General features: G+C 46.2%; 10 protein-coding genes across 10 annotated transcripts; 5 read left to right on the forward strand and 5 right to left on the reverse strand.

Annotated features, from left to right (window-relative positions):
• Window positions 1-116: 116 nt before the first annotated feature.
• Window positions 117-847, forward strand: PFICI_12704 (uncharacterized protein; the record flags this gene model as incomplete). Its single annotated transcript, XM_007841285.1, has 2 exons — window positions 117-335; window positions 404-847. The coding sequence occupies 2 exons, from the start codon at window positions 117-119 to the stop codon at window positions 845-847; spliced, it is 663 nt and encodes a 220-aa protein (XP_007839476.1).
• A 265-nt stretch (window positions 848-1,112) lies between these two features.
• Window positions 1,113-1,786, reverse strand: PFICI_12705 (uncharacterized protein; the record flags this gene model as incomplete). The annotated part of the gene is made up of 3 exons (XM_007841286.1): window positions 1,113-1,197; window positions 1,251-1,310; window positions 1,401-1,786. The coding sequence occupies 3 exons, from the start codon at window positions 1,784-1,786 to the stop codon at window positions 1,113-1,115; spliced, it is 531 nt and encodes a 176-aa protein (XP_007839477.1).
• A 943-nt stretch (window positions 1,787-2,729) lies between these two features.
• PFICI_12706 (uncharacterized protein) lies at window positions 2,730-3,684 on the reverse strand (the record flags this gene model as incomplete). The annotated part of the gene is made up of 4 exons (XM_007841287.1): window positions 2,730-2,854; window positions 2,907-3,243; window positions 3,329-3,510; window positions 3,567-3,684. The coding sequence occupies 4 exons, from the start codon at window positions 3,682-3,684 to the stop codon at window positions 2,730-2,732; spliced, it is 762 nt and encodes a 253-aa protein (XP_007839478.1).
• Window positions 3,685-4,805: 1,121 nt separating this feature from the next.
• Window positions 4,806-5,729, forward strand: PFICI_12707 (uncharacterized protein; the record flags this gene model as incomplete). Its single annotated transcript, XM_007841288.1, has 1 exon — window positions 4,806-5,729. The coding sequence occupies one exon, from the start codon at window positions 4,806-4,808 to the stop codon at window positions 5,727-5,729; it is 924 nt and encodes a 307-aa protein (XP_007839479.1).
• Window positions 5,730-7,252: 1,523 nt separating this feature from the next.
• On the forward strand, window positions 7,253-8,345 carry PFICI_12708 (uncharacterized protein; the record flags this gene model as incomplete). Its single annotated transcript, XM_007841289.1, has 2 exons — window positions 7,253-7,910; window positions 7,981-8,345. 2 exons carry the CDS (start codon window positions 7,253-7,255, stop codon window positions 8,343-8,345), a joined length of 1,023 nt encoding a protein of 340 aa, XP_007839480.1.
• Window positions 8,346-8,852: 507 nt separating this feature from the next.
• On the reverse strand, window positions 8,853-11,535 carry PFICI_12709 (uncharacterized protein; the record flags this gene model as incomplete). Its single annotated transcript, XM_007841290.1, has 8 exons — window positions 8,853-8,915; window positions 8,969-9,414; window positions 9,478-9,543; window positions 9,601-9,919; window positions 9,968-10,508; window positions 10,560-10,816; window positions 10,904-10,956; window positions 11,028-11,535. The coding sequence occupies 8 exons, from the start codon at window positions 11,533-11,535 to the stop codon at window positions 8,853-8,855; spliced, it is 2,253 nt and encodes a 750-aa protein (XP_007839481.1).
• A 794-nt stretch (window positions 11,536-12,329) lies between these two features.
• On the reverse strand, window positions 12,330-13,577 carry PFICI_12710 (uncharacterized protein; the record flags this gene model as incomplete). Its single annotated transcript, XM_007841291.1, has 1 exon — window positions 12,330-13,577. The coding sequence occupies one exon, from the start codon at window positions 13,575-13,577 to the stop codon at window positions 12,330-12,332; it is 1,248 nt and encodes a 415-aa protein (XP_007839482.1).
• A 2,127-nt stretch (window positions 13,578-15,704) lies between these two features.
• On the forward strand, window positions 15,705-16,960 carry PFICI_12711 (uncharacterized protein; the record flags this gene model as incomplete). The annotated part of the gene is made up of 5 exons (XM_007841292.1): window positions 15,705-15,841; window positions 15,898-16,051; window positions 16,119-16,204; window positions 16,256-16,562; window positions 16,628-16,960. The coding sequence occupies 5 exons, from the start codon at window positions 15,705-15,707 to the stop codon at window positions 16,958-16,960; spliced, it is 1,017 nt and encodes a 338-aa protein (XP_007839483.1).
• Window positions 16,961-17,996: 1,036 nt separating this feature from the next.
• Window positions 17,997-19,210, forward strand: PFICI_12712 (uncharacterized protein; the record flags this gene model as incomplete). The annotated part of the gene is made up of 2 exons (XM_007841293.1): window positions 17,997-18,255; window positions 18,309-19,210. The coding sequence occupies 2 exons, from the start codon at window positions 17,997-17,999 to the stop codon at window positions 19,208-19,210; spliced, it is 1,161 nt and encodes a 386-aa protein (XP_007839484.1).
• Window positions 19,211-19,764: 554 nt separating this feature from the next.
• Window positions 19,765-23,941, reverse strand: PFICI_12713 (uncharacterized protein; the record flags this gene model as incomplete). Its single annotated transcript, XM_007841294.1, has 5 exons — window positions 19,765-20,390; window positions 20,468-23,188; window positions 23,256-23,378; window positions 23,441-23,655; window positions 23,712-23,941. 5 exons carry the CDS (start codon window positions 23,939-23,941, stop codon window positions 19,765-19,767), a joined length of 3,915 nt encoding a protein of 1,304 aa, XP_007839485.1.
• Window positions 23,942-26,353: the final 2,412 nt, after the last annotated feature.

Raw genomic sequence — 26,353 nt, forward strand, 5'->3', positions numbered from 1 at the left:
GATTGCCTGCCTGTTTACCTGGCATTTGCTCCTTTCCATAGATACACAGTCTCACATGCATTGTCATCATCGTCGCCTCCTCTCACTCGACGACATTATATCAATCGCTTGCAACCATGAGACTCACATTCGTCGCCGCGCTTTGCCTTAGTGGCACTTCTGCCCTGGCCGCTACTGTGCAATCAATCAATGCAGAGGTCGAGAAAGTCAAACACAACGACTGGCCTAGCGCCACATATGACACCGAGCCCATCACCTATTTTGATGGCAAGCAAGTTCCTGCATTACCACAGATAACCGACGAAGCCGAGTTTAGTCAGACAAAGTATCTGGTGGTCAATTTTGGAAGGTACATATAAAAATCTGCTGTGCTTTTCCATTTGCATATGTCTTGTGCTAACAGGGATCCGAAAGCCCGTATTGTCCCCATTGCATAAACTTCAAGCCGACCTACCAGACCTTGTACGAATACTACTACACATCAAATGTCCCAGTAAACAACAATACAATTCCGCCGACGTTCGAGGAGTATTACGGGCTCAAATTCTACACAATCAACTGTATCTACAAAAACGACATCTGCAGAAAGCAAGGCATCACAGCTTATCCCACGACCATTTTGTACAAGAATGGCGAGCCTCTTGCTTCTCTCCGAGGTACCAAGCAAATGAACCAAGTCGCCGACATGATTGAGAATGCGCTTGAGTCGGAGAATCCGGGAATCCGACCCCTCCACCCCCTTCTCCCTGCTCCCGGTGCTACTTCGCGTCCTGTTCCCCAGAACGTGCCGCAGGACAAGGTGCCCACGGATGAGAGTCAGAAGCCATTGAATGCAGGGGGGAAATAGTGTATAAAAGTTGCATTCTTTCAAGAGATAACCGTAAGTGAAGTGAGCAAGCGTTCGTTTCGCTAGTATTTTTATCTCACATGAGCCAATGCGGGAAGGGAAAGATGTGATCGAGGAGGCGTAGAAGGACGTCTGAGTTGATTTACGATTTATAACAAAGAAGTGCCGAAGAACTGCGTAATAGCGAACAATATCATGATTCAGACCGTCTTGTAAAGCTCGTCCGCTATGTAATGCGCGCCATGGCTGCTAGAAGATTCTCTTTTCAGACTTGATCAGGAGTTATAGGCACCAAGACCCATAACTGATTGACATTGCCGGGAAACGACTCATAGCCATAGATCCTCGTACTTGGAAGAAAGGTATAAGCAACAGCATATAGTTTGGAAGACCAAAAACTTACCCGTTACCCATGCCACCAAAGTAGAGATCCATAGAGGTACCCCCAGCTTTATTGATGAATCTTCACATCCCATAACTCGTTTCAGAATTCACCGTCTTTTCTTCAATACGGCGGAACCGCATCTGCATCAAACATTGGGATTTTACTTACTGGAAGTGTCTTGGAAGGTTGGGCTCCGTGTGTTCCAAGAGCTGCCATAGCTGTCGATCGGTCTCGTAGGGCACGTAGCCGACAATGGGCGTTTGATTGTCGCTCGCGCCGTTCTGGAGCGTGAGCGCAGTCCCGGATGCCAAGTTGATGAGTTTCCAGTATTTCCCCTTGTGCACGAATCGCCAGATGCGGTTCTTTGCTCCCTCGCTCCAGATGGGTGCCCACCCTTGGACAATGACGTTGTTGCCTCCGCGGCCGGATTCCAAGTCGACGACGGTTGCGGTCCTCAGGTTGACTATCGAGTACAGACCACCGTCCGTGGGCGGAGCTGCTGTTACGGTACCAAGCAGATTGGTGGCAAATAAAAGCGCTGTTGCGAAATGCATCATGGACAGTGTCAGGATTGAATGGATCTGACTGAGAAGTGCTTACCTGGAACACAATACGATAGTTGCACTGCTTTTATAATACACCCGTCGATTGGTCATCTGGGGACATTTGGTTCATTGTGTTGACCCGAGTCCGCCAGCGGAATTAAGCACGCCAATCTATGGAATGGTTTTCAGCTTTCATGAAATGCTGGAAGCTAACGACTTACGATTATGCCGCCTTGGTATTGGCCACCGTGAAACATCATTGGTAAATCCTGGCATCAGGCTGAGACTTTGTATAATCTACCGATATGGAATGAACTTGATTGGTTTCATGTGCCGCGCTGCTGTAGCTGAGGCACCAATATGTATTTCACGGTAGCGTCTTGAAGCTTCTTTTGCCGCTTCTTGATATTGGCACTATGGTAGGACCGAACGTGCGCCGAAGCATGCATACTCCTAAAGCGGTGTTGATGGCCGCCAAGATGACTAGGTGCTGAATTTATTCTACTAAGACTTAGCAAAATTCTACAATTAGACGGTTCCACCCCGTCATACATTCTAACAAGTTCATGCAAGGGCAAGATTGGCGATACATAATGATCAGTTTATGGCGTGATACCAGTACTAAACTACTACCGGCCGCTAATAGTGGCCATATAAGCCTGGCATACAGCATATGTAGGTACCTAGGTAAACCACCTGAGATAGGTTAGTTTCCGTCCCGAGCCGTACCGCAACCCAAAACTATCCCGACACTTCAGCTACTCATATGTGGGCATTTCTTCGCCACCCTTCAAGTCGCAGAGATCATCTAAGCATCTGATGAAAACCTTGGTTGTCCGTTTGTCATTTGCATGTTTAACCTCATCACATACTCTCTCATGACGCCAATGCAGTCCGTTCCTGCAAAGCCCATTCCACGCTGCAGTACGCCCTGCAGCTCCCGTCATAAGAATCAGAAAGACAGGGGGACGTCGGCAGGGCTTTGAGCAATCATGTCGTTTACAATTTGTCCAATGGTAGGACCGATTTCTGTGCTCGGCGGGGACCAGCCTAACTCGACAGGCATGCGCTCGTTTCCTGTATTCAATCAGCCCCCATAGCTTACTGTAGAACATGAGAGTCGACTTACGAAAGAAATACTCAAAATAAGCTCGGTCGATGACTTGAACAACAGGGTCACCCCAGATCGCGACCAGCATTGCGTTCTCTCCGACCAGTACCGGAACAGATTCCTCGGCAATAGCGAAGTCTGGGTTGACTCGACTCATATCAAGGGCATGACGAGCGCGCGCATTAGCGAGCGACTTGACTGAGATCTCAGTGTCGTTGCCGAAATAGCTCATGAAGCTATCAAAGACTTTCGGGTCAAATTTACCCGATGTGTCGAAATAGACATCTGCGCGAGACAAGCTGCCGTCGTGTTCAACAAGTCCGTGGGTTGGTTGCAGCATGTCCATATCAAAGAACTGTTATGTCAGCAAAGCATCCTAAAAGCAGCGTATTTGATTGCAAAGGAAAATTGAATGATCTTTCTCTTGGGTTCAAACTTACAGTGGCATTGGGTTGAGGATTCACTACCCTGCCCGTATCCCAAATATTAAAGGCAAAATCGTAGCCGATATTGTAACCATCTTTCAAAGCTGTGATCAATATATCCTTGGTGATATGCCGACCGTCACGCGGGAGAAATCCATGATTTGCCAGTGTATTCATGGCTGGGCAGGGTGATCGTACTAGATGCTGTGAGAATTTTGGTTCTTTTAGACTTGCTTTTATAGCAAAGACTTACAATCATTATGGCCAGCCGGCTTCCAGGCAAAATGGTTCCAGCGAATGGTGCTTCCAACCCAGAGATCGTCCCCGTTCATTGAATCGCGTTTGCCCAACTCCTTTGTCACCGCATTCATGTTGATATGCGGATAAGCAAGCACAGTCGGCATCGACGATGCTAAGAGCAGAAAATACGGAAGCATCATGATAAAATGAAGGAGCAATGGAATGATTTAGTTTGAATCAGTAAAGTTAATTGATTAATGTTGATTGATTCTCGAAAGATGATGGACAAATGGAAAAGTCATTACCAAGGCAGACCACCTTCAATTTATAATCTTGCAGACCCTCTTCATCTTCACCATGAAGATCATAAGCCAACACCTCGACAAGTCTATAGAATACCATTTACTCGTTTCCCTCTCTGTCGTGTATAGTCATTGACTCTGATTAAGACATCAGCGATATCCGCTTACGATAACGAGAACGAGGAGATTAGCAATGCAAGGCTGCTCAGCCATTGCCAAGCTCATCTCAGTGGGACCAGGACAACTAGCATTCAAAGAATACGCCACGGGAACCTCGATAACTAACCTATTCAGCCCCAAAATAAAGATTAAACAGTTGCCTAGCGCCAAGCAACACTGCGTGGCCCAGTGCAACTTTAAAAAATGGTCTATGCTGTAGCTTCGCCCTCTCAAGCCCCCACTCAAAGCCTGGGTGGGACCTGGGGCTGTTTTGCTCGAAAACCCATTTCAAATCTAGAAAGCCAAAACCACTCTTCAATGCTCCGAACATCCACAAAAATTGGTGCTCAATCATCATATAGTTTTCTCCCCCCAGACATGAAGAGACTAGGTTTCAAGAAATCTCGAAAGGGCTGCATTAGATGCAAACAAAGGAGGGTCAAGGTCAGGGTCCAGCAATCCTTGCTTTACATCAAGTACATGTGCTTTTGAATGGAGAGGCTAACATCCGCTCTGGTCTATAGTGCGACGAAAACATGCCATGTGCAGCTTGCGTGAGGCATTCGGTACAATGCAGTCTGAGTGCCAACTTAGGAGGGATCAACAAAAAAGACACAAGGGATGACACAAGTATTACTCGTAAGGGGCCTCGCAATAATCAATCGCTACCGCAATCATCGAGGAATGCCACGAAGCCCTCCTGCCCGCCAAACACTCAAGATCAGTCGGACTGCGACTTATCGGTAGAGAATTGTGCCCAGAGCGTGCCGCGCTGGCCTACCTTGGACACGATGGGAATTCAAGCGCTTGAACTGATGCATCACTACACGGCGATTGCTCATCGTACCTTGGCAGTCCATGATCAGATTGCTAATGTACTCCTACACGATGTCCCGCAGGAGGCGCTTTCTTGCCCTTTTCTCCTGACACAATTATTATCATTCGCCGGATTCCATAAAGCGTACTTGCAGCCTGCTCGCCGTCAATCGTATTTCTTGTCCGCTTCCTTTCATCAAGCGCAGGCTCTGAACGACATGAGGCAGACTCTAATAGAGCCAATCACACCAAGCAACTGCCACGCCTTGTATGCTTCTGCCATTTTTCTGGCTGTCAGTACATTAGCCAAGCTACCAAGCTACGAAATATACAGCCACGGCTTCGATCCCTTGAACAGGCTGCTCGAGGTTTTTGTTCTGGTTGATGGCATGGGCATCATTTTGAACTCATCAAACCACCATCTTCGAGCCGGTCCACTGCGGGGGCTTTTCGCGAAGCCATGGACCAAGACCACTCTTTCAAATCACCTGAGCATTATCAGTCGTCAGCTTCCCGCGTTACGATCCAAGGTCTCTCAGGATCTGAAGAACTGGGATGAGGACACACTGATTGCGATTGAAGCAATCGACACCCTCATTGACAGCGTGGATACGGTACAAGAAGCGCACACACTTACTGCATCAGCCGAGCTTCGAGCCGTTTTCCTCTGGCCTATCATGGTCTCCAACCAGTATTTGATTCTGGCACAGAAACGACATCCCCTATCTTTGGTTGTTCTCGCGTATTATTGTGTTCTTCTCCGTTTGGCGGAAGAGTATTATTGGTTTTTAAAAGGCTGGGCAGGAACCGTCATGACGCAGCTTTTTCAGGAACTTCACGGCACTCCTTGGACAGATCTTTTATCTTGGCCTTTACAAGTCATTCTATATCATCGTTGACATGAATTATTCCCGTCACAACTAGCAAATTTTTCGATATCATGAAGTTTCAGCACATAGGGAGGCTGATAATATCTTGATTGACCACACTAAAGCAGGCCGCTTGATGAGCGTCGCCGGGCAATGCAGCCGGCGCTATCAACAAGTGATAGTCTCACCTAAGCCTATGTAAAGGGGAAGATGCTATTGAGAGAGCGTAAGAAAGATGCCTGTCTGAATTGATCCTACCAATCTGCAAAAAAAGGTGCTGAAGAGCTATCTTATATACCACCCAGGTGATCTGCGGTGGGTACTGACTACGTCAGTGCGACATTAGCACTAGATTTTGATTATTGAGACCAACAAACCTTTCAAGGACTTATGTAGGGCGCGACAGGAGGAGACCAGGCTACTGTGGGTGATATGGGAAAGTATTGGCTTTATGATTCGCTGTTGGATAGGTACTTTGGCTCATCACGAGCATGCAAGTTCTGCAAATTTGGTGCAGTTTCATGTAAACCCACTTTTAAATTCTCCGGCGGCACATTCTCTAGTGGGGGACTCGCGCCTGTACCCACAGTAGAAGCAGGGGTATTTTTATAAGCATAAGGATTAGATCGAGTTCATTTGACTCTCCCTCACCCGGAGTCCAATCAAGGCATTGAATAGCCAAATCTCTCGACTCTGAATGGTTCAATCGATAATGACGGGCTCTTCCGCGGGCAGTTGCCGAGAAATGGATCACGACTAAATCACAGTCCACGTCAGCCAAACGTAAGTCAGGCCCATTAATACATTCAATGCCGAACACGATATCTGGAGAAAAAGAGGTAGTAGAAAACCATGTTGGTGGAGGTTCACCGTAGTTCCCCCTTGGTCGCTGTTCCGTTGTGGTGCTGTTGCTGTTCTAGATTGCTTCCAGCAGATCCAGCGGCGTTAGAAACTATGCAATCAGACAATCTGAAGTTACAGGCAGACAGACAGATAGACAGACCAGTAAAGCCAATGTTGGAGTAATGTTGCTACAGGTCTCAAGATCTCATCAAAGGACCTTCGATACAAGCCCCGTCCGGCTTTCTTCACTCATTCAGGAGCGCCCTCCCCTTCTCTGCCCGCCATCTCGCCGCTTTCGCCCTAATCATGACGGCTGCGTAGATGCCGGTCTTCCAACTGAAAGTGGATAACGCCCCAGCTTTTCGCTTCCGACCTTGTTTAAGCGTGAATGCATCGTCTTCATCAAAGTCATTCCATAAAATTGCTCTCGCAAGGGATCACCGCCGATCCAGCCCCCTGTTTGCCAAGGCTTGAACGTCCCAAGAGCCGCGTCAACGCCGCGTCGGGCCATACATTTCATTATTATTTCAAATCGCTCTAGATTTTGATCTTTGCGATGGTTAGAACTACTTAAATGGCAAGACTCTGAGTGTCAGTTGAGATGAAAGTTCAGCTTACCAGCAGCCTTCACACTTCATTCCCTTGAACAAACCAGACGCTGAACGCTCTCAGTCAACCGGACCAGTTACACTCTTTGCAACATACCAAAAATGAAGACTCAATCGCTTACACTCCTCGGCCTTTTGGCCACGACCACGCTCGCACACAAGGAGAGCAGTCCCGCCGTTTACAAGCGTCATGCCGATCTTTCCAAGCGATGCGCCAACAGCGCCGCCAACTTCAACAAGAAGAGATGGGAGAAGCGTAGCGAGGAGGCATCTCTGCTAAAGGCCCGCACGGCCAACACCACCTATTCCATCACTACAGAGGCCCCCTACTATGAGGTTCTCCAGAACGACACTTGCGTCTTGGCACCCGATGTCACCGCCGGACCCTACTACTGGCCTCGCTCGCAAACCCTGCGCCAGGACATGACTGAAGACCAGATTGGTGTTCCCTTGACCCTTGACGTTGGTGTCCTGGACATGGCCACCTGCGAGCCCTTGCCCAACGCCCTCGTTTCTTTCTGGCACTGCAACAGCACCGGAAGCTACTCCAGCTTTACTGGCCGTGACCCCAACACCGATTTCCGAGAGCTGCTCGAGTCGCTTAACGTTACCGACTTCGAAATTGGCACGACTGACCTCCACACCGACGATACCACTTGGCTCCGTGGCATGTGGCCTACTGACAGCGAAGGTGTCCTCGAGATGAAGACCATCTTCCCTGGCTTCTATATCCAGCGTTCAATCCACATCCACGCTCAAGGTAAGGAGTTTTCCAATGCGCCGTCGAAGCGGCAGCAACTCGAGTTCACCTGCTGACCAAGACTTGATAGTTTTCACTGACTGGGTCCTGCACTCCAACGGCACCATTGTTACCGGCAACACAAACTCGATTGGCCAGCTCTACTTCAACGAGTCTGTTTCCGAGACACTCATGGCGCTTGAGCCTTATGTCAGCCACACCGAGATCAACCGAACCACCAACGACGTCGACTCCGTTTACTCCGAGGGTTTCTCCAACGGCTACAACCCCGTCATTGACATTGTCGCTGCCGACGGTGTCGATATTGCCAACGGTGTCATTGGCTACATCACCATTGGCATCGACACAACCAACAGCCCTGGCCTCAGCGGCTCCACATCTTCCGGAGGAGGTTCTGCCCCGGATGCATCTAACACTACCGCTCCGGCAGCTTAGTAGAAGAACTGATAAACCCTTTTCTTCTTCCTCACTAGAATTAGAGTACTCTTGAATTCAAATAAGCACATTAGATACCCTAAAAGACAAGCATTAGACAAATACGTGCTTGAATTCACACAAATTCAAGGCTTTGCCATACTTTTGAATCACCTCGCCTGATTATTGTCAAACAAAATCTCACGGAATCAATCAAGCGTGCTAGTTGAATGGTTTATGCCTTCTTCCGTCTTCATCTGTGGGATTACGCGAGGATCCTGTCAAGTTGAGTTCCAGTTTAGGCTTCCCGGGCCGCTAAAATTATAATTGGATCCTGCAGAGGACCCAACAGACCATTTTCTTTTTTAAAACTTTTTTTTTTCCTGAAAAGATCTGCGAACTCGTGGTAACAGGGGTTCTCGCACCTGTCAATACCCTTAATTGCATGACCCGCGTGATCAACCCCGGCACCCACTTGCCATCAAAATGCGTTGGCGATTTCCTTTCACTTGGCGTTACTCACTGCGTTTACTGGTTGTCTGAGCTGCCCCCGATACCCTGGCAACCTGCGCCGAAGTAGTTGCTGCCCATCTACACCCGTTGTCAGTACTCATTTGGATAGAGATGAGGGCCTTGAAGCTCACTCCAGTACAACCCGAACCACACATTGCGATACCGCCCGAGCCGCATCCCGTTGAACCGCCGCATGTCCCCGCCGCACATGCGCCGGGTTGACCGTGGTAAGTGTGAATCACGCCAGGATGGCTTGCGTACATTTCCTCAGTGAATATCGCAGCGGCCTCGGATGACCATGGACCGGAAAGAGCAACTCTCTTGCCCCAGTGCACAGAGTGGTCATCTCCCCGTAAACCAATGTGGTTTGAGTGAGTTGTACCCGAGGTGGCTGGAGAAGATACAGGTCCCTTAGCAGCTTGTTTCATGACCTTTTCATAGATATCGTTGAGGTTATTGTGGAACAGCAGGCGCCGCGTCCTGTTCTGCGAGCTCCGTTCATCCGCAGTTCTTACTGCATGGTGCGATGAAATGTGTTGACCCGCGTCCTGTCCGGAATCACGCCATTCCTCTGTAGCTTTGAAGGGAATGGTAGTCAGTTTTCAAGCCGTCAAGAAATAGTCGCGTCTTCGACACGCACCTTTGTCTTGCTTGTGACCAAATAACCGCTTCAACTTGGATCTGGATGTATGCATATATCGCAGGCCTATCCCACAGATCAGTACAAGTTCACATAACAACAACGATTGGCCTGACCACTGACTCTCGCAGAACCAACAATTACATTCAGAGTACACCTCGCCGTACTTCTCCTGGTATACTTTGCCCATCCAGTCAAATGAGATGGCAAGCTTGTCCTCATCAATCTTGTCATTGTGGTCGGTGAAAACTCCCGTTTTACTCACAGCATACTTGAAGTATGATTGTGGGCTCAACTGATGAGTGTGCCACGCCAGGTCCACATCGAGAGTAGGCGTAACAGCCTGATCCGGATGAGTAGAGGCAATTTCGAAAAACCTTTCATACTTTTTCAAGGCCTTTTCCATCGTAAATCTGGCTGCAGGGCTATGAAGCCAATCAATCTGGGTTGTCAGCCTCCGAAAATCGAAATTGCAAAGCCCGGTACATACCTTGAACATCTTTGCGACAAACACTCCCTGGCGCATGACGGCATTTCGGAGATCCAGAGCAAACATTGAAGAGTTTTCCCAGTATCGCGACATCATTGCTCTTGTCTGCATCCGAGAGCTTCGGGACAACCTGTGCGGTACCAACGTACCCAGGACGCCCTCTGTGCCCTTATCAACCTTTTTCAACCGATCGCTGCTGTGGCGATACTGCGTATGGGCGGTTACTTCCTGAATCTTGTTCCTGACCAACATCATGGTCGGCTTGGTGGAGGATTCCATCAAGTTTGATACCTCGACCAAGATCCCTCTACGAACGAGGCGGTTGGGAAAGAGTTGATCACTCTCGGCGGTTTGTCTACGTCCGAGGCCGCTTCCATCCAAAATGGTACCGGGCATTGGCCAGTCGTTGCGAACCAGGTTCCTCACATCTTCCCTGAACTTGCCAACTCGAAGAAGGTCTTCGTCAATAGTAGTGTTGCATTTGATGCACAAAGTCTGAAAATTTCCGTCGCCATAGCCTTGACCTGAAAGGTCAAGATCCCTGCAGCCATGTATTAGTCCCCTTGTCTTGTTAGCGGATACATGTACTTACTGCCTTCTTTTCGAATCTTGAGGCTGACCGCAACTAGTCCAAGCCACATTCAAGCCTTCTGAGCACGAGGGGCATTGAAGTTGTTTCGTCTCGCTGTCTTCTTGGTTGAACCAAGGTCTCCCGGTTCTTTCAGTCCACTGGGCCTCACATGCCTGATTAATATTGTACTCGAAAGTTGCACCATTTATGGCGTTGTTGATTATGGCCCAGGGTATGCCTGCTCTCCAAAAGGTACCATAGCCATGTCTAAGGCAATCCTATGAAACTTTTAGTGTTTTTTTTTTTCTTTTTTTTTTTGCTGTCTTGAGAATTTGGTTCCCGTGGCAGAAATATGCCCTGCTTACCTCGAGGAATAGCCGCGGATTGAGCATATGTGTATGCCAGACAATCAAAACATCTGATCTCGGTGGGTCAGCTGAATATAGACAAAATTCATTGTCCCCGACAAGCTCAGAGAATACCACTCACCGATGGGTGGTATCATTTCAGCAGTCCATTCAATTGCGTCCTCCAAGACAGTGAAGCCTTCGTACTTTGTTGTCTTATCGGTTCCCTTCTCCAACATGTCGGCCTCTTTCAGCATGTCGGGTACGAAGCTCTTCCACCAGGCTTCATATCGATCAACAGCCCTAGCTACATATATCGCCCAACGCTTCTCGCATAGTTTTGCGGTGATCGACCCATTGCTGTGATGTGCATTTGATGCATCACTTGTGGAATCGGTTCTCAGTTGATCCCAGATATCCCACAGCCCGTTTGTATGTCCTATCTTGGTCTTGAGAATTTCGATTGCGTAGAGAAGTCTAAGATGAATGAGGCAAGCATCAGCTGTTGGGAAGGATGCCTTATTAGACGCCTCCAGATCAAGACTAGTAAAGTCAATGTGAAGCTGACTTCCTGTACTTTCACCTATATTGGGAGCCTCGATAATGCCGTACGCTGGGGGAACATCATCGGCACGAGATTCGGAGTTCATTTTGGAAGACAACGTTTCACGACCAATTTTCGTGACATCGCTGAGGGAACGCTGTGGAAGGGTCAGAAGGATGATGATCATTAGGCGCTCATCGAAAGCAAGGGGGATGATATGATTTTGTGTACTAGCCCGTCGCCCGGTTACATAGGTGCGATACTGCCCAATTCCTTTCTATCTGTTCGGGAAGTTCTGCCGTCGCTAAACTCGGTCCGTCTTACCGAGCATCGACTGAACCAATTTCAATACCTACGCCCGCCGCGTTGTCTTGAAACTATTTCGGGCACCTGGGTGACTCCATTGGATATACAGAGTACTTGGCGAGACAACGCCACTCTGACTTGCAGATGATGACCACAACATGGTCGCCCTTCCACGATGCCCGTTTCTAAATGTTTTGTCCAGGTATTGTATCAATTGCACTCTTAGGTTTAGCGACTCATGCGCTAACCTCTTATACAGACCAAACATATTTCATCTAACTAGCATTGTCAGCTTTTAGCTCTTGTCAGTATTCCAAGCTTCCCGATTGCGATAGCGCACATGAAGAGTGCACATCGTGTTATTCTGTGCTTGCATTTATCTTGTGATACAAAAGAAGAAAATTAAACAGTGACTTCAATAGGGTCAACAGCGGGGTAAATGAAATGAATGCTGTTCTCTACGAGCCGTCTGAAGTGCTCAACGTTCAGACCTTCCTGGAGGACAAGCTACGGGCTTTCAATTTCAACTGACACAGTCCTATGCCAACATGCGCTGGGCTCTGAATGTGCTGTCTGACTTGCGCGCAGTATTGCCTACCAATGTAGGAAGCCTAGTGGGTGCCCGCAGGCACGGCGACCGGAACTTGTCGAGGTCGATGATGTGGCCGAAGCACTGCTCTCAGTGGATGAGGCAGTGCTAGAAACCGTGGCGGTGTCTGTGCCGGTGCTGAAGCCGGAGGGCGCCCCACCGCTGGGAGCTGCACCAATCTGACCCTCGCCAATTTGATCGCTCGTGTCGACATCATAGTCGGCATAGTGCTCGGCGGCTCCAACGACTATATCGGAATAGTTGGCAGTAGTGTTGATGCCAATGGTAATCCATGCCAAGATACCGTCTGACTGTGTGTTACCGAGCAGGGCATAATCCATAAAGGGGTCGTAATCAGCAGTCGATGCGCTTTGGGCGATATCGTCGTCCACATTCTCAGTGATGGCTGCCGTATTATCAGTGTATGGCGCAGACGCCTCGACCGCACTGATCAGACCTTGGTCGAAAAACAACTGGCCGACGTGAGTGGCAACGCCATCAGTGTACGTGGCGTTCTCCCGAATGGTCGCGTTTTCGGTAGACACGACATGAATATGCGTGGCTCTGCCAGCGTAGTGACCCGGGAAGATGGTTTCGAATTGCGCGACGCCGTCCTCATCACTAATCTGCGCACCGCGCAGAAATGTGCTGCCGAGTCCTGCCTGGCCCGAAGCCGTGACACCCGAGTAGACCCCGGTGGCATTACAATGCCAGATATCGGCAACCATGTTATGAATGGCGGAACAGTCGCTATAGTTGACAAACTGAACATCCAAGTAGAAAGGCACGCCGGCTTGATCCTCTGAGATGTCCGATCGAATCAGCTCCCCCGTGACGTAGTATGGCCCGAGGACCGTTTCATCAGTCAAGGCACAGGTAGCATTGCCACTAAAGAGAATGTCGGCGGGAGTGTTTGTAGTGTAATCGGAAGTGCCGGTCATATTGTGGTTGCTCGCCATCCAGGTCTCGAGAGCGGCCAAATCTCGCTTGCCGTAAATGGGCTTTGAAGAAATGTCACGCTTCTTGCGAAGCGTATGAGCAAGTGCCGTGCGACGCTCAATGCTGCGCTGCTTGAGAGCCTGGAAAGAAGCAGAGCTGGAGCACGCTTCGAGAGCCCGCGCCATGTGCTGCTGGGCGACATGATGCGCCTCAGCCTCACGCTTCACCTTCTCGTGATCGTGGTGCTCACCAGGATGAGCCGCACCTAGGCATGATATACTCAGTACCACTAAGGCGGATGATAGGTTAACCATTGTAGATAGATAGTGAGTCGTTCTATGCCAATAATGGTAAGAAGAAGCTGAACTTGCAAGAAGGTGAAGGAAGATTGAGTCAATGTCGCCGAGTGAGAGGTTCCGGTGATCGTCAAGGCGTACTGTAAGTAATCACTTTTTAATCTAGCTCTCTCTTCCATATGTTGCCCTGAATTTGTCCATCAGATTTATAGGAGCTGTAGTCCTGTTCATCGTGATGGATTACGCAAGCGGCTTGTCCCCTCTCAGCTAGCTGCGGCAACATACAGCCTTGAGGTCTGGGATCTGCAAGTGTTACGTACGATGCCAAGATGGAGGTGGCACAGGTTCAATAATTGAAATGAGTATCGTTGGTAAACTTTACGGATACCGTCATTGCTCTTCTGTAAAATTCGTTGAATTTGCTGCATTGAACCCAACTGAAATAGGGTGACTTGCAGCACATCTTCTCTGACATATCGAAAACCTGCAATTTGACCATCACTCAATACAACATCATTACGTAGCTGCCGTTTGAACATTGTTAGACTATGTTTATATTTACATGTGGGTGAAGGCTCTGAAGAACGGCTGCGCGCGGATCTGGAAATACCGTCACTAAAGCTGCTAACCTTAGGATGGAAACATGGCTCTTAGAGCGATGGCCGCCTAAATATATGTAACCGTTTCCTGCTAGAATAACATAGCTCTACCACAACGCGGCATAGATTGTACTACCCTTAACACGTGCCATAAAAGTCGGGGAAATGAAGCGTATAATGATTCCTACAAGTACACTAACTCTGTTGGTATTAAATATTATCGACAGCTCTTCTAAATAACGAGCTCTTGTCAGATGCAGGGTGCTTGCCGCTGCACGACGAAGAATTTGGCTGACCATACTACTATGCTTCATCAGCACTTGACTAACTCTTAGTAATGGTTCTATTTACTACCTATTTAGGAAATTTAGGCATAGTTACTTGAATAGACGTAATGACCCACATACTATTAGCAGAAGTCCACTGTACCCCATGGAGTAGGATAGCGGGGAGATTCACCATTTAGATTCAGACTAGCTTAAGCTTCCCCGTTCAAACCAGTTCGAGTGCCGAGTTGACGTTTGATGCCGCCAGTCGATCAGTGTACCGTTCTTTATGTGACACGCTACCCATGCCACCGGTCCCTCAGGGTACACCACAGCCTGAGGAACTTATGCAGTTTCTCCGTCGTGATCGATCTAGAACTCCCGAATCAATACAAGCTGCGTTGCCGTCATGAAAGGCGATTCATGGCATCAGCCGCATCAAGATACGCACGTGTGGTAGTCAATCATCATCACACACAATACGTTGGATTATCCAGATGGCGTGACAGCCAACGCTTTTGTCTTTTAATTCAACATGGTACGCGTCAGTGACATCGCCATTACATACTGAATTGATGCGGCCATTCGTGCTTCTGGTCGACTGAACTGCTGTGTGGTACTTCAAGGGAATCATCATATGCTGATCGAGGATATAGTTAGGCATACCTCCCCAGCCACGCGGAGCTCGTTCACTTCATCGTGCTCACGGATACCGGGATGAAAAATGACCAATCTAATCAACACCAGAGTAGCTTACGCGTCAATACCACTGGGGGCCTCATCATCTGCGGCGGATGCTAGCTCCCAAGTTAATGTCGTTTACGCTTCTTCAGCCTTGGATAGGCATGTACAAACAAGGTGGACCGCATGCTTGAGCGAGATCAGACATTGGATCTTGGCAACAAGACATCATTGAGATGTTGTCTAGAAGGCCTCGTCATCTATGTACGTTTCTGCCACTTTTCCCATGCTTGCGCCCGATCCAGCCATGCCTACCGTAGTAAAGACGGGCTGATCGCAATACCCACTGTGGCTGACTAAGGCCATGCCAAGACAACAATCTTCGTGAGGTATAGTGCAACTGAACGTGTCGGAGCAATGAGCATTGACTAGACCATGCCATGATGTTGGATTGATGGCAGATACCATGGCGCAAACAGTAGAAAGGTGTAGACGGTAATCCACCATGACTGGTCGTATAAGTACATGATCAAGGCACTGCCGTTGACATATTGATCAAACCAAAGACGCTGCTTGGCGAATACTATACACTTTTTATCATGAGGGCTAGTATTGAACACATTCTTCTGCCTTTGTCGCTCTTCGGTGCGGTGGAAGCAGCCGCCTGCACAAGCACCAAGGCGACAAACAACACTGGCGCGTCGGCATGCACCGGAGTGCGTCCTCGAGTGCCATGGTGAGAATCCTACACTATGCTTTGGCAGCAAACCCTTTGCTAAATTTGTCGCATAGGACGAGTCTTACAGAGGATGAAAAAAATGCGTACATTGCCGCCGATCTCTGTCTAATCAATATGCCATCAAAGTCAAAGTTTGAAGGCGCCGTCACGCGATGGGATGATCTACAATGGCCCCATGTGGCTCAATCCTCCGCCGTCCACTTTACTGTGAGTATTCTCCAGTGTCAAATTGAGTAGAGTGCCATTAGAATCTATATACTCATGCTTCACTCAGGGTGCTTTCCTGCCATTCCACCGATACTACATGACTGCCCATGAGCGCATGATCAAGGATGAATGTGGCTACACAGGACGTATGCCGTAAGTAGCTACATACAATACCTGACAAAGATTTCCTCTAAATTTAGCTAGGTACTGGGACGAGCTGGCAGATATTGACGACATTTCATCTTCGGACCTTTGGAATTATTTCGGCGGTAATGGATCTGGTGACGACCACTGTTTTACGGATGGCCCATTCGCGAATCTAACCCTTCGATGGTTAACGAATGGATCAACATCGGACCACTGTCTGACCCGAGAATTCAACCAGACTGCGTTCGAAGGAACCAAACAGTCTAATATTGATAAGTGCTTGGCCATTTCAAACTACACCGATGCATGGGAGTGCTACAATGGTGGCACCCATACTGGCGGTCACCTCGGTGTGAACGGAACCGTAAGTAGTGACTGCAAAGCTTTCCATCATATGAACCAGGGACACTGACTTTTCAAATTCTATAGATGACAGACGGTACCCTAAGTCCCGGAGACCCAGTGTTTTTCCTTCACCATTCGTGGCTGGACTTGCTTTTCTGGAACTGGCAAAAGGAGGATCTTCCTGCCCGTTATTACGACATGGGCGGCCCAGACCAGCCCACGTTTGTGGCCAACACGGAGCAGAGAGGCTTGGAATCCATCTGGACCGACTATTTTGGTGATGGCGGCAACACAACCACCCTAAATCATCGACTCAACATGGTCGACCTTTACCCAAACATTACCATTGGAGATGTAATGGATTTGAATGGCGACGTGATTTGCTCCGAGTACTTGAGCGCCGAAGAAGCTGGATAAAACTGGTAATTCCTCTCAAAGGGGCTCGCCATCGGTAGCGGTGGAGAATTCAATCAATAATCAAGACAACCGTACATAAAACGATTATGTCCGTATCTGATCATTGGAAAAAGAAAAATGAACTGATATAAGGGAGTGAGCACATTCCTTCTGACTTTTCTTGCAAGCACAACCACACCGTCTGGTGGCTACAGACTATTGCAAATGTTTATCACAGCCTCCGTGTGTAACAGTCTTTAAAATCTTCAGCCTCTAGTAGAATTGTAAGCCTTAATTCAACGTGGTAAATAAAACATGGTTTAAATGATACTAAGTAGTGCTTGCGAGTAGGCGTGGACCGCTACCAAGATGGACTGAACGGCCACGTGCTTGGCCAGGGCCTTCTAAGCAGGCACTACGGGCAGCATAAAACTAAGGCCGAAATTACGGTCAGAAATGCACCAGCTTCATAGCAATTTTCAAATGTCATGACACTTCATTTGAAAGAATAAATACATCGTTAGAACGGAATCAATAGCAAACATGTACTTTTACCTTTTACGTTTCACTTTTTTGCTTTTTCGGTTTAGATTGTTGCACGATGTAACCAAATCGGAACCTCTCTATAGCAGTCAATTACGGCTTTATGCAGCAAGATCCCTGGTTGACAAATGGCCCTGAAGGGGCGATGGTCCAGCGCCGAGTTTTGACAGAAAAGGCAGGTCTCAACCCTTCTTCCGTGCTTTGTAAGGCGAACGCGTAGCCATCTCAACCTCATGCCAGCGTGCCACTATAGCTTAACCTGGGATCTCGACCAACAATGAAACTTCACATGAAATTCTGGAAGCGCAATCAAGTCACTGGCTGCAAGGCATTGCTTAAGCAGAGCAAGGGCTGGCTAGACTTTTTATCCGAGCACAGCGGTAAGAAACATAAAGTCCGAGCTGAGCAAGATATAAGATGGAACCGATTTTCCATTACCGCTTGCTCAGATACAAATTTCTCAGTCACTTCTTTTGTTCTAGAATTAAGTTTAGAAAAGAACACTTTCGACACAATGTTTACCTTTAAGGCTCTTGCCGCTGCCTTGGCAGTCATCTCCATCTTCGGCACTACATCAGCTCACCCTGGCGAGAGACACTCACCCTCTAGTGTCAAGAGGGAGGCTGAACGATATCGCGAGGCTCACGCCAGAGCTGCCCGGGCCTTTTCCCAGATTGACCAGTTCCCGCGTGCTCTGGAGTTGCAAGAGCGAGCTGTTGCCCGGCGATTTGCTACATGGAACGCTCTCCGTGCGGAGCGTGGTATCGCCAGCAGTAAGTTGAATTCTCTATCAAATCAGTCAAGTGGTTTAATTGACAGTCTATAGACCCCTCGATCGAAAAGAGAACCAAGGAGGATCTAGACAAGTATCTTGCTATCAGCCACGATGTCTCTGATACAGGGTACACTCTTGACACCCCTACCGAGGTGATTTTTGGCAGCAACGCGACAGCTGCTTTGGTTCAAGAGGCAATCCTCGGTCCATACTTTGCATCTGGTGAGCTCTTGCGCACAGACGTAACAGAGGGTATTGCTGGTGTCCCTCTCCACTTGGACATCCAGTTCATTGATATCAACACCATGGATGCCGTTGAAGACCTATACGTAGATATCTGGCAATGCAATGCTCTTGGTGTCTACTCTGGTGTGGCTCTCGCAGGCCAGGCCGGTCTTAACACGACGTGGCTCCGTGGATTCCAAGTCAGCAACGAAGAGGGCGTTGTCGAGTTTGACACCATCGTGCCTGGCCACTACGCCGGACGTACACACCACATCCACATTCTGACCACGATCAACTCCACCATGTTGCCCAACAACACCTACGTCCCTGGTATCACCAACCACGCCGGCCAATTCTTCTTTGAGCAGTCCCTGGTCGACGAGGTCGAGACCCTGGACCCGTACAACACCAACACCCAAGTACTGGTCAAGACCGCGGATGACGACATTGCTCAGTCTGTGGCTACCTCGGTTGATGATCCACTGCTCCAGTACGTGCGGCTTAGTGACAACCTCCAAGATGGCTTGCTGGCCTACATCACTGTCGGCATTGACTTGAAGGCCAACCACAGCGACAGCTACCAACCTGCTGCACACTGGGAGGCGGGAGGCGGTGTCAGCCTGCCCGGTTGGGTGCCGTCGCTCCCCGGTGGTGTCACTCCCACTCTACCACCGGGTGTTCCTCTGCCTATCACCACATCGGCAGGCACTATTACAAGTGCCACCTAAAGAGCTTGTTTGCGATGAATTTCAACCAAGCCCGGAGGGATTCAAGAGTTTGGAAATGGCGGAGCAGGTTTTGTCAAGCCTAGTGGTGCGAGTGGTGCGAATGGTGCATTCACTTTTCGAAGATAGCAAAAACGGTTTCTATATGTTATGCTTCTACAGGTACATAGAGCAGAAGCCTCCAGTATACCAGACATATGGAAAAAGATTTTATAGCAATCAATAGCAATCAATAGCGATTGATAGCGATTGATAACTGCTCGAATATGTCGCTGTAATCTTGACCTTGTCGTCTTATAACGGCAGACTGTCGGTCGTCTTGATTCCATACACGACATGGATTAATAGGCTGCCAAGTTAACTCATTAGTCGCAATCATTGGCTTCTTGTGATACAGCGCAGCAAGGATGATTGCGCGCCGACCATGTGAGTGGTGAGGCCAACCCAGAAGGTTACCCGATAATGTCAGAATGCAGGTGAATGCAACGTCGAAAGCTACTACTACATACAACATTATCCGACGCAAGATGTCCACCACAGCCCACGACCTACATGGCTCAAAAAATCATCCCGCTCTCCACAAGTTCTGTCATTACCAATTCGTCTAACCACCTTTCCGTAGACCCGTTCTGAACAATGCATGCATCCATGATTTCGGTGAGGGATTGCTCCTGCAATTCTTCCAAATTTTGTTCCTGTGACAGAAACTCGAACTCAGCAAAATTCTCTTCATCAAGCCACACAGTACCATCAAGCGAAGAGCTCGCACTTCCGTGTTCACATTGAAAGCAATTTCCGGACCAAGATCGATCGTTATAGAGGATCCTAGGGCACGTGTGCTCTCTCTCTGTCATTTGGCGTGTTGTCGCTAGCTTGCTGAATTCAGGTTTCCAGTGCCCGCGCTCCTTCAGGAGATCTGCAACGGCGTAGTGGCAGTCTTCAATCGCAAAATTCACAGCCCTTATAAAGTGGACCTCATCGTACTGTTGGAAGTCTACATGAGGAAGTAGCAGCCCAACCATATCGACTCGTCCCTTTTCTGCTGCTATTTCCAAAGCTGTCATGCCCCACCGAGAAGCAGGTGGTGCATTAGCATCAGCGCCCCACTGAAGAAAGAATGCTGCCATTTCAAGATTTCCTGCGCTAGCCGCGTACTGTAGCGCCGTTCGACCCCCATCTCCTTCTGCCGGAGCATTGATATCAGCGCCATGCTCGAGAAGCAAGGATGCCATTTCAAGATTTCCTTTGCTAGCCGCGTACTGTAGCGACGTTCGACCCCCCATTCTTCTTCTGCTGGAGCATTGGTATCAGCGCCATGCTCGAGAAGCAAGGATGCCATCTTGACGTCGCCATCGCTGATTGCGATACTCAAAGCTGTCCCTCTAGAAGGCATCTTTTCTCTGTAACGCAAAAGATTGATATTTGCTCCTGCTTCTAGAAGAATTTCGACGCATTCAGTGTCACCACTGGATACGGCTAGCGCCAATGGTGTTTTCGAGAAAATCCCATTCTTATTCATAAGCCGAAACTCAACAGATTTGAGGCTGGCAACGCGTTGCCGAATGATATCGAGACGGGAGGAAGTGTCTATTGCTTCTATCAACAGATGACGGTTGCGAACCTCGGCTAGGACTGGTGAAAGTGGTTGCGCTGCTAGTAATAAGTCTATCATTTTCTGGCTGAAATAGGACTCATCGCACAGCGACGATTCGAGTAGAAGAGGGTCTGGCGATTGATAGCTAGCGATAATGTCCTTGGCTAGCTTTCCTTGACCCATGAACGCTGCTGCCCATAAGGGTGACATCCGCTTTCGATTAGGGAATCGCGAGGGTTTGATTGCCCATTGTTCCAAATGCAGTCCGGCTAAGTCAACTGGGCAATCAGCTTGAATTGAGATTTCCGATCTAGTTCTACACAGGTTCGCATGAAAATACGAATCAGGCAGGATTGAGGTAAAAGTTGGACGGAGAAATGTATCAATCAGAGTGGAATCACTCCCCAAGATTGAAATCACGAAACCGCTAGAGTCGCAAATATCCATCGGCCCAGGAATTCGATACTGCATCAGTTCCTCCACATGACTGTAATCATGCTTCTTCATAGCGTTTACGACAGCGAAGAGGAATGCCTTGGAGGTATAGTGCCCGCCACGCTGAAGGTAGTGCCGAATCATGCCATAGTTTCCTGCCTGACATGCAGCCTCCAAAACGGTTGCACCATCTGAATTCGCTGCGCATATATCAACTCCAGAATCCAGCAAGTGTTGGACGACTTCTTGGTCGTCACTTTGCACAGCACTGAAAAGTTCGCTGCCCTTGAGAATGGCTCCAGTATCAATGATTTTACGCACCAATGTCAGCCCCTTCCGGCCTCGGATAGCGACGTCCAGTGGAAGCTCTCCGTGATATGGTACATTGGGATCTGCACCTCTGTCCAGGATATCACATACCAATCTGTAGTGGCCTTGCTTGATTGCTGGTATAAGCAACTCATCGGAGGGCTCCGCACCAAGCTGCAACAGGACGTCAACGGCCTCACAGTGACTCATACGGATCGCACAGTCGAGTGCACTGGATAGTGATATCAAAGTTTGGTTTTTGGATCTGTTATAGGGATGCATCGGTACGAAGGTATTGACATTGACCCCGTACGAATGCAGCAGCCGAATAAGAGGAATGTTCCCATACAAAGCTGCTGCCTGAACGGGTGAGGTGGTCAATCCCTCATGCTCAAAAGGAATGAAACCAGACTCGAGCAACAACTCCGCAATCTCACAATTCTGAGTCCACGCTACGGCAACAAACGCCAAGTTGAGCCAGTATTGATCGGAAAAGAATGGGCTGCCGAAAGACAGCAATCGGTGGACGATTTCCTGATCTGCTACCAAGCATGCAGTAACCAGGGCACGCACAAATATTTCGTCTCGAAGTTCGTGGTCCGCGGTCGCACCAAGCAACATTTCTATGATATGTCTGTCATTCGAGATGATTGCAAGCTGCAATGCTGTCGTCTTGGAACAACCCTCCTTTGATCCTAGGTACAGCAATTCTCGCCGCCTGACCAAGAATGTATGTCCCAGCACATTGGAATGTGACAGGGCTCCAAGATAATGTCCTGGGATGGCTTCTGCATCGAGAATTTTATCCGTAACACCATTGCGTAGGAGTAGTTGAACTAGTGCGCTGCACCTTGATGCCGCTGCCTGACACAGAAGTGGAGGCAATCTGTCGTAGCAAAGATCGAGTCGTGCGCCGTAGCTTAAAAGGAGTTTGGCCAGAAGCACACTATTCGGATTTGATGGTCGTGAACATAGAATGTAAATCGGCGAAGGGACTCCGAGGTTCGGATTTGCGCCATGTAGTAGGAGTTTGGTAGCCACTTCCAAACTGCACGTTTCGGCCGCTATTTGTAAAGGTGTACATGAAAGAACATGCCATGAAAATTCCAGATTCGCCATGCCGCGGTACACAGTGGAATATAGGCCGATTTCATGTAAAATTAAGGCGTTCGGGTCCATGCGAGCTTCCAAAAGTGTAGAAACCAGCCATGCATCACCCAATCTTACTGCAACTGAGAATAACGTCTCCTTTATGGCGTATGTCGTCGGGTCCGTAGCATCAAAGAGCTGATTGAGAGCTTGAGTATTGGCCTGGTAAAGAGTGTTGAAAAGCGTGAGCAAACTGCGAGCTTGGATATCGCTCAGAGCGAGGGTCTTATTCGCCATCTGGAACAACAAGGTCTTAATGCCTCGCGTTAGTGCATGCCCAGGAAGGCCTTGGTCTCGAGTCTTTTCTTTTGCATTTTCAGGCAGGAGAGGCAAAATCTGAGATAGACGGGCCATCCAAGACGATGATGAGTTACGTAATGCTAGAGCGATGGCTTGGTCGGCTTGGGAAGAAATGTTGTCGATATGGAGGCGCATATTACACATGACTAATGTCCTCACTAACGCGCTCACCACATTGGGCAGTTGGGAAATGGCTATTCGGTTTGGATGATTAGCATCATACACTGTGATGGGACTGTAGAATCAGGATTCAGTACGCACTTAGACGAAAATTTGCGTCAAACTGTAGCCATGGCATGCTTTCTGGCCAAGTCACTCGCTGTTCAATTATTGGCGGAGTTGATACACGAACAAGATGCCCTTCTGGGCTACGCGGGCTGGGAACTACACAGTGTCTGTTAAGACAAATTGAATTGGAATGCGATAACAATATATGATGTGCTTACCAGTGCCGTATTTCTGTGCCAAAGATACTTGGCTATATCTCTGCACCATCTGCCTGACGCGAGCGTCTGAGAGCTGAATGCCATAGACAGACACCTGGGAACCTATTTGTTGCTTTTGTCTCTTTTGAACGACGTGAGCGACATATTCCGATGTCTGCCTTTTCATGTTTTTGGAAATCTTCCACTTCTTGAGCCTGTGTTCGTACTGGTGCTTCCTGAGTAGCTGATCGTTAATAAATGTACAAAATGGTGCGGATGCATTGGTGTTTACTTCATGTGGAAGCCATGATTTTGGGCCATTCGTTTTGCTACCTCGTTGAGTGTAAGGTTTTCGAAGAGATAGAGCGAGGTGATCTTTTCCCTGTGAAATTCCCATTGATCCGACATTGCCGCATGTTGCAGCTGCAGACGTAGAGAAGACTGAGTAACAAGAGGCGCGAAATGGTAAAGATTCTGCAATTTGTCAAAGTATACCGAGTTGGTAGGAAATGAGGCAAGCATGAAATTGAGGCCCTTGGGTAAGTTCAATTATAAAGGAATGTGGCGCTAAAGATGCTTAAGTATTGGTAGGTGGCCAGCACATAATGGAGGTGGTGGTGCAATACTTTTTTACCTGCAGAAGAGGGCTGCTAGAAGTTTGGTTGGGCAGTGTCAAAATCAGAATCAGCATGCTAGCGCCCGATTGCTTAGCGTTGCTGGAGTTGCACTGCCGGAAAGGCCATGGTCCACTCAAGCAATGTTACCCTATCGATGCCCCGATTAGATTATATTATACTCTATAGTTTTCCAGGTGTACGGCCATATTTCTTGGCGTGGCGTTATTAATTAATTATACGGCTATATTTAAATAAAATCGGGCCCGATCGTTTTGCTTTTTGCGGCTTTAAATTTTTTTTACGCTTTTAAAGCAGCTTTAAATTTAAATATATTAAATAAAATAATGCTTTCCGTTATTATTTATTAATCTGTATTAAATTTATATTTTTCGGTATTAATTTAATATTTTTATAGCGTTATAAAGGTGTATTTTTTTAATTTATTTTTACGCTATTTTTAGTTTTAAAGCGTAATTTTTTTAGCCGTAAAGCGTACCGTTTATTATATTCGGTTTATATTTATTAATAAATATATTTTTACGGTAATTTTCGGTAATTTTTCGTAAAATTATATTATTTTACGATTTAAATTCGATTTAAATAAAATTAAAATTTATTTTTAGGCGAATTAAAAAGGCTTTTATTTATTTTTTTAGTTTTTATATTTTTTTTTTTATAAACCTTTTTTTTTTTACGTTTTTTTTACGCTATATATTTTTTATTTATTTTATTTTTTTTTATAATAGCGATATTTGCCTTTTTTATTTATATATTATTACCGAAATATGCTTTTTGCCGGTTTTTTTAAATTAATATTAACGTTTAATTTATAATTACGAAATTTAAACCGTATATTTAGGCTTTAAAATATACGCAAAAAAAGGCTATTTATATTTATTATTATTATTTTTTTATATATAAAATAAAATTAAAAACTTTAAATTGCCTTTTAGCGTTATTTTTTATATTTTATTTTACCGTAAAAAAATCGCTTAAAGGCCGTGCCTAAAAAAAACTATTTTTTTATTTAGGTATAAATTTAGTTTATAGGCGATATAAAATTAAAAAAAGCGCCCGGAGCTTTTTAATATTTATTTTTAAGCGAATTTTATAATATTTTATATATTATACGGATTTAAATAAAGCTTATTAGCCGGATATTAAAGCGAAAAATAATTAAAAACGTTTTTCGTTATAAATTATATAAAAGCTATATTTTTAAGCGTAAAATTTTAAAAAATATTACTAAATAATAAATATATATAAAATTATATAAATATATTTCGGTAGTTATCGTTATTTAAAATATCCTTTTTTTTCCGATAAACCTTTTCTAAATAATATAGCGGCCTTTTAAGCGGTTATTTTATAAATTAAATTCGCTATATTTATTATTAATTTAATAAAAAATAAATCGGCTATTAAATTATTTATATATTTTTTATTTAACGTATTTTTAACCGAAAATAAAACGGCTATAATCGAGGCCGAACGGGATAAATAATTTTAATCCGATATTAATAAATATATTCGAATATAAAATATAATTATAAATTTTAAAAACGATAACGTTAATTAAATTAAAATTAATAATATTAAATTCGTTTTTTTAACGGTATATAAGTTTAAAAAGCTATTTTTTATAAAAAAAGCAAAAAATAAGGTTTAGTTTTTTTCGGGCTTAAATAAAACCGGGTCGGGCTATTTATATAATATTTAAAAAAATATTAAAGCTAAAATAAATAAAATAAAAAAATATAATTTTAGCGTAAAACGGCAGGTTTTAAACAAGGCCGAACGTTATATTATATAATAATCCGTTATAAATCGCGCTTTTATAAGCTTAACGTTAATAAAGGTAATTACGCTATTACGTAAATAAATAAAATTTATGGAATATAAATTAATATTAACGCTTAAAGCCGCGCTTTTAAATTTTTATATAATCCGTAAATATACGGCCGCGGAAGCGAAAAACGACGATAATAATAATTCGGAAGCTTTTATATTTATTAATAGCTTAAAACGCTTTAAAAAGCTAGCGAAATAATTTATTTTTTTCGATTTAACGAAAATATATAAACGAATAAATTAGGTTTAGGTTTTTTTTATTAATTAACGTTTTGCTATTTTTATTTATTTTTAACGTTTATTTTTATTTATATTAATATATTATATAATTAATATTATATTTTATTTATATTAATTATTAGTTTATATACTAATAAAGTCGTATTAATTTATAAACGGCTTTTTTATATTATATGTAGCCTAATATAGCGCGTTTAATCGCATATACGCTTTTTTCGTAAAATTT

The sequence above is a fragment of the Pestalotiopsis fici genome, assembly GCF_000516985.1.
Source record: "Pestalotiopsis fici W106-1 unplaced genomic scaffold PFICI_Scf_10, whole genome shotgun sequence".
Classification (NCBI taxonomy): domain Eukaryota; kingdom Fungi; phylum Ascomycota; class Sordariomycetes; order Amphisphaeriales; family Sporocadaceae; genus Pestalotiopsis; species Pestalotiopsis fici.